Consider the following 12985-nt stretch of genomic DNA (forward strand, 5'->3'; position numbering starts at 1 on the left):
CTCTGCTCATCCCACTTTCATAGAATCATAGAGTTGGAAGAGACCACAAGGGCCATCCAGTCCAACCCCCTTCCATGCAGGAAATCTCAATCAATTTCTCCCTTTATCTTCTATTTACTTAAGTTGGTGCAAACAAAGTTCAAAATGCAAAGTAGCAATAGCAATACATTTCTATACCGCTTATCAGTGCACTAAAGAACTCCCTAAGTGGTTTACAAAGTGTAAGCTAATTGCCCCCAACAATCTGGATACTCATTTTAGCGACCTCAGAAGGATGCAAGCCTGAGTCAAATTTGAGCCCTTTTACTGGTATTGAACTTGCAACCTTATGGTTTGTGAGTGAGTGGCTGCAGTACAGGCATTTAACCACTGCACCACCAGGGCTCCTGTTTGCACTCAGTTCAGGTAGATGAAAGGTGATGGAGTCTTGCACTTCCCAGTAGACTCAGGCAAAAGTAAACTGCTTCATCCTCTCCTAGTGTGTATATTCTTCCTCATTAATAACTTTTGCCATCTTGACCCCTCTCTGATGTTGTTTGGCCTTACACGTCCTAGTTTTCATATATGAGGTATTGGAGGGTACCCAACACTGGGGCACATTTGGTCTCCTAGATGCTTAGAACAACAACTGTGTTTACCTGATGTGTATTTATACACAATTTTTCCCAGTTAGTGCTATCTAGAAGAATCTGGGCAATGAACTGTGGTTGTAACAAACAGAGATAATATAGAATCCCACACTGAGCAAAGCTGAATTCTATCGGCTTTGTAAATTATGCTTATTGAGCTTAGTGTGTTTGTTCCTGAATATTACATAGCTTCTACTAATCCTGGAAAATAGATAAGGGACTGAGGCCTTGCCTCAACTGCTACAAAGTCAAGTCAGCACACACTGCTTGATAGCTGAGTTTCACTTATCTTGGCCCAAATCTAACCCTATGTCCAGTGCCATTTCTCTCTTTTGTTTTTTAGGTTGTTGACTATGCCTACAGACACAACTTGGCCTCGTGGTACCCAGAACCAGAAGATAAAGAAGCCTTCGTTAAATCCCTCGTTTACAGTCCCGACTATGACTCATTTGTTATAGATAATTACCAATGGCCACAGGAAGCCATGCAGACTCAAAATATTTAATGTTCTCTTGTGGGGAGGAGGGGAAGCGCTAAAAAGACTCTGACCTGGTGACTGTTACATCTCTACCAGCTTGGATATGAATGCACAGAATCATCTGCTATAAATGGAAGGGTGAAGAAGCACCCATTTTTCCTTTATCCAGCTGTCTTTCTCTCTCCCTTTTTTTTTCTTTTCATTTTTACGTATCTGAGCTAGAAATAGTGCAAAGTCAACAGGAGCCATTTTGCATCCCAACCACATCTATGGGCATGCCTAGGTGGGCTATAGAAGGTTCCATCCTGAGTGCTTCCTCTCATAGTTTAAGCATCACCACAGAGTTCATGGAAAGTGTGCTGTTGGTCCCTGCACATAAACCCCAGGAGTTCCCAACCAAACTGTGATAACCCTGTCATCCTTCCTAATGCAAAACCCTAAGCAAAACCCACCATAGTTGGGGTTTGTGGACACTGGGAGATGTTTCCTTTTCTTAAATTGCTATTTTTTTCTTTTTTTACCCACTGCTCAGATAAAGCAAATGCATTCTTGGCCTTGTCTACATGAGTGATTTATTCTGGGCTTGCTGCATCCTGTTTGCATGATGCGTGGCCAAAACCCCATATTGGGTTCAAACTGTCATCATGATGTCTGCACCCAGTTCAGGGCATCCTCCTTCTAACCCACATTTAAATAATGATGGAGGCTGCCTTTTCAGTTGCCATCCCTGCAAGCTGCCTGGAGTCACCATTGTGGGCATGAGTCACTCTAAGATTAGAACAAAGTACTCAGCATCTACAGCATGGCTAGGCACTTGGGCACCCTGTTCTGACTTCATCAGCATGTGGGAAGGCAGCTGCCTGTCTTTTGCTGTAAAAGCCGAAAAGTAGTATCAAAATAGAGTAGGTAAGGGGTGAATTTGGGGGGAATTCAGAGCCAGAATACTCTAGAGACAGCCAAAAGAGTAGATCTGCCCCTCTTAGCTCATTCTCTAATCCTCTTTTTACAGGAGCTGCAGCATATGTTGGGAAATCAATAGCTTCTCTGCATTTAACAGCTCATTTACTCTTCAGATTTAGCTTCCAAAACAAATGCAGAAAACAGGCAGCTATCCTGAATCACAGGCATAATTATGCTATCATGGCTAAGCTTCATCCCTTGATCTTACCCCTGCAACCCACCTTAAAACGCAGCCAGCTGCACCAAGTAGTGGAATTCTGCAATACTGGTGAGTGAGGGGCTGCAGGACAATTTGACCAGCCCCATCCCGCCAGCAAACACAGTGCGGCAAAGAGTTGCAACAGAATCCCACAGGGATCCCTATTTCTGCTTCTTGCACTGTAACTCACTGGTGAGAGGATGCTGGGACATTAGCAGTTATAATCTTGGCAATGGTACCATGACCATAAATGTGAATAGAAAACAGTTACATGGGCTAGGTCTATAACTGACAACATCATAACTGACAGGATGTTACCCATAATCTAACAGCAGACTTGCCACCCAGCATTTACAACAGCATTTATGGGGTTCTTTGCAAGGATACAATAATGGCAAGCATTATGAGAAAGCATTACAGGTAATCATAAAATTGTGATCTCAGGGACTAGGGGTTTTATTTTGGGGGTGGGGGGTTATCCTGGTCTTTCTTTTTAATGCAAATCAGCATCCAGAGCATCTCATCTACCCTGCTTTCTGGATTCAGTAGAAGATAATATGTATGGAGAAGGATAGCTATATGCACATTGTGCGTGTGCATGTATGTGCCTTCAAGTAATCTGTTGACATATGGCGACCCCATGAATTTCTTTTTATTTTATTAAATATTTTAAAAGTATAACAGTCATATCCTCTCATTATAAAAAAACAAAAGATCATATAAAACATTTGTAATCAACACTATGAACTTTCTTGGTAACTTCCTAGGCTACTGACTTCACTCAGTCACACTATTAATTTTGTTTTAAACTGAACTCTAAATAATTATAATTATTGAATCCTTCAAATTATCTTAATTATATTTTTCCACACATCCAAATATATTAACGTTTAATACTTTTTCCTGTTATCCTATTACCTTACTCATTCTAGATTTTTTTCTATCTATCTTAACTACTGTAACATAACTAATCTAGTCACTGTTATTATAATGGCTTTATATATATATTCATAGTCATATAGATAACTAAAAATACACCATAAAAGGAAACATCTATTTATCACAATTCATCAATCTAATTTCAAATTCTATCTATTGTGTTTCTATGACAGTATACATATTATCTTCTTTTAAATTACTCAGATATTTTCTCCCGCTTTCCCATTCCTCATAAAACTCTTCCAAAGGTTTATCCTTAACCAAATGTCAACTTCTCCATCTCATACAGATCTAGCATCTTCCATCTCCATTCCTCAATTCCTGAACAGTCTTCTTTCTTCCAATTCTTTGCAAATATCATTCTAGCTGCGGTCAAAGCAAGCAGTAAGATTTTTTCATTTATTCCCCCCCCCCCCCCCATATTTTTGGGATTCAACCATATTGAGGTAGAATTTAACGGTCGGTCTTCCTTTCACTCCAAAGATTTTCTTCATTTCTATATGTATCTTTTTCCAGAATTGTTTTGCTATGGGGCAATTCCACCACATATGAAAGTAACTACCTATGTCTTTTTTACATTTCCAGCAGAGATTTTTGTTTTGTGTAAACATTTTTGCTAATCTATATGGGGTAAGATACCACCTATACATGGACTTATATATGTTTTCTTTTAAATTCACACTTGTCAACTGTTTGATTTTTCCCTTCCAAAGATTTTCCCACTGATCTAATTGTATAGTTTCATTTATATCCTTAGCCCATTTAATCATGAATTCTTTTATTGTTTCCGATTCCAATTCATATTCCAATATTAATTTATATAAATTTGATATTTGTTTATCTGGTAGTTTAATTATCTTTTCTAATTTTAAATCACCTTCACCAATTCCTCCCTCTCTCATATCAAACAAAAAACGCTCTCGGATTTGTCTATAGGCAAACCAATTAGTATACATTTTTCCAATTGAAGTTCTTCCTGAGATTTCAATATTCTTTTCCCATTAACCATCCATTATGAAGCCAAACCCTCCCTCCAGTCCATCTGCCTTGGTCCAGGCCTTGGAGGTAGAGAGGAACTGCTGGACCTCTTACCCTTTCTCTCCACCACTCCCTTCTCCTTCTGTGTCATGTCTTTTTAGATTGTAAGCCCGAGGGCAGGGAACCGTCTAACTAAAAAGATTGCATGTACAGCGCTGTGTAAGTTTACAGCGCTTCATAAATTAAGGTTAATAATAATAATAATAATCAACCAATTTTGTAATATCATTATATGTCACCCAATCGTTCTCTTTATATTGCGCTCTACCAAACATAGCTTTGTTTGTCGACACCCATAAAGGAATTCTAGGGCACCATTTTTTCTTATAATTTAGCCAAACTTGTAACAGAGATTTCCTGATAATATGATTGTTGAAATTGTTATCTACTTTTATTTTGTTATAAAATAAATATCCATATAAGCCAAATTTCAATTTGAACTTTTCCAAATTTAAATTTCTTTTATTTTCTAGTCTTATCCAATCCAATACCCAATCTAAAGTACAAGCATTTCAAATTTGGTAACGCCAATCCCCCTCTATTAACCGAATCATATAAAATTTTCATTTTAACTTTGGTTTTTTTTCCATTCCATATAAATTTGGATATATCTCTCTCCCATTGTTTGAATGGAATTTCACTAATTATAATTGGGAGATTTTGGAAGAGAAAAAAAAGTCTCCTGATGATTTATGGCAACCCCATGAATTTCATAGGATTTTCTTAGGCAAGGAATACTCAGAGGTGGTTTCGCCAGTTCCTTCCTCTGAAATACATCTTACGGCATCTGGTATTCATTGGCAGCCTCCCATCCAAGTATCTAGAGTTAAACACTGTGCTTAATCCCATCAGTGATTTGAAAACATTGTCAGGGTAGATATCACTAGAGCATAATACAGTCTGAATCAACCCATTAATCCAATCTAGTCTAGTATCCTATTTTTGTACTTTGGACAACCAGATGTCTCTGGGATTGGGCATGATGTCTCCTAGCTGAGCATGAAGACAATAGCCTTCTCCTGCTGTTCCCTCTTACCCTCTGGTAGTCAGTCTTGTAATCCACTATCTTATACTTGTCTTGTACAGTCTGGAGAAAAGAGTGGAGATACGATGAGGGAGCATACAAGCTATACTAGAAGCTGTTATGCATGCTTCCTTTTCTATGTTTTTCAAATTTGGCTACTACCAGAGGTTGTCCTGCTATCAGCAATCCAGTTCCTGTACAGTATTTCACTAGGAACGAAGATCACAGTGTTGTTGCAAAGTTTATGTGCGGGGGCACAGTGACCAGTGGCACACTGTGGGAGACCATGGCTGCTTCTGTGAGGGATCTTTCCACCTGTGACAGCAGCTAAAGGGAAAGAGTGGGATGCTGCTCTTCCCTATCTCAGAAAATTTTATGATTTATTTACCCACCTTTAAAAATTACCCAAAATGATTTTTTGTAGCCTGTAGGCAGGGACATTTTCAACTACTTAGCTTCCAAGATTTGGCATGTTCAGGATATTACAATCCAAGAAATGGTGCAGAAAGCTCAGTTTTGTGTGCACATTTTTTTCCAACTGGATTGGGTCCTTTCAGTATTATAGGACTTGTATGCTGCCTAAGTAACATAACTTGTTCATTGTTAAAGACACAGATTTACAAAGGAAAGAACACTGACACATCCTCAGATGAACTTGCAAAACCTTTCTAAAGAAAACCTGCTGCAGTCTGATTTTAACAGAATACAAAAATTCACCCATGGTGAATTATAATCAAACTAATTTTCATCTCACCAGACTAAATGTCAGCGTTACTGAGGTGCTACATGAGCCATAGATCTTTGGATTTTTAAAAACAAAAAATACTACTTCAAATATCCATTAGTTTTTGACAGACATTGGTCTCTAAACATTCAAGTAGACTTTAGCATCCCAGTGTGATCATTATTACTAAAAAAATTCCCCGGGGTAACATCTGAATTAGCATGTAAATTTTAAGGACAAACCAACAGCATGTCTGGCATCTAAAATGACAAGAAAGAAACTATTTCTTGCTTTCTGTGGTAGCTGTATGTGACAAGCGTACCATGTGAGCACTGTCAGTTCAATGCCATGTGAAAGAAGGCAGAATAGCACAGGCACACAGTCAGTAAAACTATCTTATGGCTCTAGACCATATGGTTGTGTGTATTTGTGGATGCCAGCCACCAAAAGGGACAATGGGAATGAGTTGCCAAAGGTCTGCATGACTCCTGCCTGCAAGACAGCTATATATAGTCTTTCTCTCGTCTCAGATGTGTGTGCGCTAGACATATGAAAGTTGAACTCCTGTATCATAAATCTATGAATTATTGCTTAAAAACAAATCTGAAAAGTGTCAATTCCTCTACGTTTTTAAAAAAAGGTCACCCCCAAATCACAAATTCATATTACAGTATTAGTGCATACGAGGTATATTATTTACTGTAGCATACATTGTATAACTGGCTATACAGGTATACAGTATACACAATTATATTCAATTATTCATAATTTTACAATTTATACATTTATACAACTCCTATTTTGAGCTTTATAAACATGATTTGAACAGTTTAGAACATGTTTAAACCTTTTTGGGGGGATATTTCTTTAATAGTGAAAAGCAATGTCGCACATGAAGAGTAACAATACCATACAGAACAACAAACATACTTGGACCAAAAATCTTGTTCAATTTCAGCAGTCACATAGAAAAAGACATAATATGCATTTAGAAGAAATGTCTCTAGAAAATAAAAGCAGAATACCACTGCAAACACAAATTATTGGGAAATATTAATTTCTTGGAGCAGAAATTAGAGATAGAAAGGAGCAAGTAGTGGAAATTTCTAAGGAAATTACTAAATTATGGGAAAACAAATTTCCCACATCTGTCGGATCAGGATACGATCAAAGCTTGACAAAGTGCTAAAGATTTATGGTGACTGTGTTAAGAGGGGGAAATATGAATGCCTTGGATAAAGTTTTTGATATTACAAAAATAGAAGGGGAATGGTTATCCAGACAAAAAAATGTACCTTCTACAAATGGAAAGCAAGGGAGCAGTTGGGTACTCAACAGGCAAGATTGCAAGCAAAGATACAATCCACCCATCAAAAAGACGAAAACCTCAAGATGTGTCACTACCATCAACATTTTATGATCTTGAAGTTACTGCTAGTTTATCTGAAACTGAGACTGAAGAATCTGAATCTGAAACCAATGGTGCCTAGGAAATACAGCAAAAGTAAAATTGCAGCCAATCTAGTTATCAAGAAGTAATCAGTGCACAGAAAGAGCTATTAAAGTGATACAAGAACTGTATGAAGTTTGCAAAGACGAGGACAAAGTGCAACCACGGTTCATCTTAATAAGAAGTGAAAAAATGTTGGTTTTTTTGTAAAGGTGTAGTGTTTAAATGTTTATAGTACAACAGTACATGCTTGTTATGTGATAAACAAATAGGCTGCTATGTTGTTTCTATGGAAAAATTATGTATTCCATTCCTTTTAATTTGGGGGTGACCTTTTTTTAAGACAGGTAAGAATTAATAGGTTTTTAATTGTTTTAGACAAAATTTCATCAAAAAATGATACAGGAGTATGATGTTGTGAAACTTTCATACCCCTGGGTAGCCTGCACCTTGCTATTGACAGAAAATCACATCAATAAACACCCAACTACACTGGTATAGTACTAGTCCTCAGGTGCAAAAAAATATTCTGGCAGTTCTAGGATTGCGCAGTCATGTGGGAGTTTGTCACACTAGCAAGATCTGTGGGAAAACAGGAATGAAGCACGATATAATGCAAAGATAACCTGGATATACCCAAAGTTTATCACACAACGTCGCACTTAACATGAAATAACACGAAGTTAAACCAGCAGCTTTTTTAGTTCGGAACAAACCAACATTTGCAAAATTTTGTTTTGGCAGCAATTAGTGTGATAAACTTTTCTAATTTAACTTAACTCTCATTTAACTCCCGTTTTCTCGCAGGATCTCGCTAGCGTGATAAAGCTCATGGTGTCAGTGTCTCTTCCTCCTCTCCTCTGTTCCCCTCCCCTTCACTATTCCAGAACAGCCTTTTTTCCAAAAAATTGTTAAACTGTATTAGCATAACTCTGAAAATGCATTTTTAAAAAACAAATGAAAGGCACGTTGGGTAGGGCATAGGGCAGGCAGGCATGGTTAAGGACAAAAGCGGAGGAGAGGGGAATGGACCAGCAACAGCCAAGCCACACTAATGCAGGGGGTGTGGTAGGGAGTGCTCTCAAAATGGTATATATGCACTTCATTAACACGATTGTGATGAGAACAAGGGTTGTGTGATAAACTCCTCCATTTATGAAAGCTTATGCTACCAATTTCTTTCAGTCTCAAAGGTGTTACAAGATCCTTTTGCATACCAATCCAGGCTAACACGGCTATGTCTGTGAATTCATTTCCTACTAACTTAGTGATTTTTTAAAAAGATGTCTGTATCATGCATTGGGAGACATACGTCTGGCACAGAGCTACTTCTCCATGCCTATATCTCCCCATTCTGTTTCCCCAAAACCCATCTTTTAAGTGATGCAGATGCTACACAGGCATTTCCGTATCACAAGAGAGCAAAGAGATCAGCAAAGATGGATCCTGCTATTTTCCTGCAGCTGAGCACACTGCAGCTGCCATCTACAGAGACCTTCAAGGGTCCTTGGATGGTCCATGAAGAGCATCAAGCTTCAGGTATATAGCTGGAGGCATCCTTCTCAATGGCTGGCCCAAGAAGCACTAAACTATGGTACACTTTCTTGCTTTAAACACTGGCTAAGAGGTTTCTGACAGTGAACCAGAGGGTAGGTGGTGGCAACAGAGGGGCAATGGTGAATGGTTGAGAGAGCAGCAGTGGTGTATAGGGCTGCCAGACTTTCCTTGTTGGCATCACCTATGACTACCAAGTCAACTGCAACATAGAATGTCATGGGAACAACCAACAGTAGTTGAAGCTTCCCACTTCAAAACATACAGTTTTCATTCCATGGGTCACTTGATCTGGACTTGACAAGAATTCGTTCATAAAAACTGAGCACATAGGTCCAAACTAGATCTCTTTCCTTCTCAGTAGCTTCCTCACAATCCTGCTGGTGCAACACTATCAAAATAACATTTATTGCATTGTATATTTCCCACTCCAATGAATCCTACATATTACTTATGACAAGGGAGGAGTGGCCTTCCAGTGAACAAATCCAAGCAGCACTAGCCTGCACAGCCAATGATAAGGAATCGAAGGAGCTATAGTCCAACCAAATGGAAATTACATTTCCTTGTCCCTTGTTTATGTAGTACCATCAATGCAGTTCTTCCCCAAGTATAAAATGACATGTCCTTGCCCTCATGAGTTTATGTAGGATTGCCAGAGTGAAAACTGGAGAGGGCTCCTGCATCTTTAAGTTATGTAGAAGAGAGAATTTCATTGGGTGTTGCTTGTCATTCAGCCAGGTAACAACACGTGCTGAAGTTCCTTCTGTGCAACCATTACATGTACAGGTGTTTTCTCCAGTTTTCACTCTGACCATCCTAAAATGGTGCAGGTCTTCCAGTTTCACAGAATAGGTAAGTCTGCGTCATTGCTGTCTCCACCATTATCTGTCACACACACTTTGACTCACAGTCCTTCCAATTTGGCCAAACCAATAAGAGCTTTTAGCCCAGCTGTAGATAACCTATGCAATAGATGCTGCATGTGTACACAAGTTCAGAATAATTTGCAAATGATCTTGCTTAGATGTGATGTCGAAGGCTTTCATGGCTGGCATCCATCGGTTTTTGTGGGTTTTTCGGGCTATGTGGACACGTTCTAGAAGAGTGTCTTCCTGACGTTTCGCCAGCATCTGTGGCTGGCATCTTGAGAGAGATTTGCTTAGAATTTTCCAAGTGTCTTAAGATGTCCATACACGCTGCTTCCAGAAGGTCTTGGAGGATATTATCATAGCCAGACTGGGACCTACATGATCCTCTGAGGCTGGAGTTTACAATGTTGCATAAATAATGCACATTCCTCAAAGAAAATAGAGCCTCATGATTCAAAAGGTTCATCTGAATTCATTGGAGGATTACATCCTTGGACATCAACCACTCTTCTTGTGTGCCTTCAAGTCATTTACGACTTATGGCAACCCTAAGGTGATTCTAGCATGTGTTTTTCCTGGCAAGATTTGTTTGGAGGGGGTTTGCCCTTGCCTTCCTCTTACTATTTTATATTTTTATGTAATGGTATGCTGAATTACTGTGTAGGTAATCCTACATTAAAACTCTTAGAATGTATTAATGTTTGACTTATGAAAACCTCAGACCAAGATGAATGTATTGTCTGCTTATTTTTTAAAAAAATAAAGCACAATATCAGCAATTTCTGGTGCAGGTTTTTTGTAAAGTGACAGCCCTCAGTTCTTACCATATGACTGTTTATATGTCTGTGTGTCTCTGTGTGTGTAGACATTGGTTACAAAAATGCCATTGTACTCTTGAGTTATACCAAAAGCTGGCACCATTTATGGACTTATTCGTCACTTGTCCAGTAAACCAGAATAAAATAAATTCAATGTAAACAGAGAAGCTGGTTTAATTGTGTTCATCATTGTTACAAATCTGATACTGCAAAACAATGTCTCCTGTTGTCCCTTGAGGTTGAAATATTTACTTTACTGATATCTGGTGGACCATAGTGACTCAGAGTGGAAATCTCTGCTTTAAATCTTTTTGAAGATAAAAACATGCTAGGAGATGGCCTTAAACAAGTTGTCATCCTGCCCAATAACTCACAGTCACCTTCCATATGAAGATAATATTACCCAGCCATACATGTTTTACAACTAGCATAATAAACATGTGAACTATTTTCCTCAAAAATATGCTATATAATGTCTAATGTTTTTAGGAAAAGTGAAGTAACTATTCAAGGACACTGATGTGCAACTATGCCTCCTACTTCTACATTCCTTCCACTAAGGGTGCATCTACACTGTAGAAATAATGCAGTTTCAGACTACATTAGCTACCATGCACCATGCTAGAGAATCCTGGGATTTGTAGTTTTGTGAAGCACCAACATTGGCAGAGAAGACCAGACCTTGTAAAATTACAAATCCCAGGATTCCATAGGATGAAGCTACAGCACTTAAAGTGGTGCCAAATTGCATTATTTCTACAGTGTGAATGCACCCTAAGAGAAATGATGCCACACTTTTGTATGAAAAGCCTGGTCAGTAAATTGTATAAAGACCTCCAAATGGCCTGTTATGTTGCTAATACCTTTGTACAGAACTGAGAAAATTAGTACTTTGATTCAAATGGAGGCTGGATGGCCATCTGTTGGGGATGCTTTGATTTGGATTTCCTGCATGGCAGAATGGGGTTGGACTGGATGGCCCTTGTGGTCTTTTCCAACTCTATGATTCTATGATTCTAACAAACAGCATTATAATATTTCAATAACCAAACAATAATCTAACCTAACAATGAAGTTACCCAAGAATGTTAATGCTTTGCAAATTTTAAAATAGAATTCAGAGGCACAGCCATGTTAGTCTGGAAAACCAGTATGCAAAGGGATCTTTAAGCACCTTTGGTACTAACTGAAAGAAAGATGTTGGTAATATGAGCTTCCATAGACTTGAGCCTACTTCCTTAAACATGCATCTGAGGAAATAAGCTCAAGTCTACAAAAGTTCATGCTACCAACTTCTTTCTTTCAAAGCTACTACAAAATTTTAAAATAGGTGGCTTTTAAAAGAATGTATATCTTTCATCCTGATACAGAGGTATGATGATACTATGCCAGCACAGAAGGACTTTCTGAAAAGATAAGGCCTACTATTAGGGTTGCCATTTCATGGCGGTGGCGGGACTTTCCCTCCCCCTGGGGGGCGTGCCCGGTCCCATCCCGCCCCCATTCCCGGGTGGCTGCCCGACTCTGAGCTCCCAGGGCTGCTGCCTGCCTTCTATAGAGTGCTGCCTGTGCAGCTTGTCTGGAGCAGCAGCAGGAGGACTGAAACCAGCAGGGGCGGGGTCTGAAGCACTGCCCTGCCTCTATTGGCCAGCCCTCTGCTTCCTTATTTGGGCAACATCCAAGCAGGGAGGAATTTGCACTCAGGCAAGCTGCTTCCCCTCTTTCTCTTTCTCTTTCCCCTCCTTCTCTTCTTCTTGTTACTCCGTTTTTTTTCTTCTCCTCCTCTTCCCCTCCTCTTCCTCCTCTCCTTTTTCTTCCTTTCTTCCCCCTCCTCCTCTTCTTTTTCTCTTTCTTCCTCTCTCTAAGCCCCCCTCCTCTTCTTCTCAGGGGTCCAGGGCTTCTCAAGGCTTTGCCCCCATTAGAAAAGAAAAAAGGCTTTGGATCTGTCCCATAAATCCCTCCTAAGTTGAGACATACCTGGGAAAAAGAGGGGGTGAGGGGTTTGGGGGGGTTGGAGGGGGCAAGGAAAAGGAGGAAGGGGGGAATTGCTAAGAAGGTTTGGGAGTGAGAAATGTAGCTTGCAATGGCACAAGGGACTGCCTGTGATCTTGCAAATGCTATGGCTGCCTGGGGGTGGGAAATGTTCTTATAGAATTGGGGGGGGGGGGGTTTGGCCAGAAAGAGAAGTACATTTCAGCCTTCTGTCTAGGAATAATGCCAAAATGTCCTCCATTTTGAGCATGCCTAAGAAACATGTATTTATATTAACATTTTTTAAAAAATTATCAATTTTTTCATGT

At 39.3% G+C, this 12985-nt stretch overlaps 1 protein-coding gene across 3 annotated transcripts in view; it reads left to right on the top strand.

Annotated features, from left to right (window-relative positions):
* Positions 1–2750, top strand: part of ME3 (malic enzyme 3) — a 142963-nt gene extending 140213 nt beyond the window's left edge. For all 3 annotated transcript variants that reach the window (XM_089512875.1, XM_089512876.1, XM_089512877.1), the window contains one exon: positions 973–2750. In XM_089512875.1, the coding sequence (XP_089369001.1) occupies positions 973–1134 (162 nt within the window). In that variant the 3' untranslated portion in view covers positions 1135–2750. The remainder of the gene's footprint in view (positions 1–972) is intronic.
* Positions 2751–12985: the final 10235 nt, after the last annotated feature.

This window comes from Sceloporus occidentalis, unplaced genomic scaffold (genome assembly GCF_023333645.1).
Source record: "Sceloporus occidentalis isolate IW3139 unplaced genomic scaffold, rSceOcc1.0.p SCAF_2, whole genome shotgun sequence".
In the NCBI taxonomy this organism is placed as follows: Eukaryota; Metazoa; Chordata; class Lepidosauria; order Squamata; family Phrynosomatidae; genus Sceloporus; species Sceloporus occidentalis.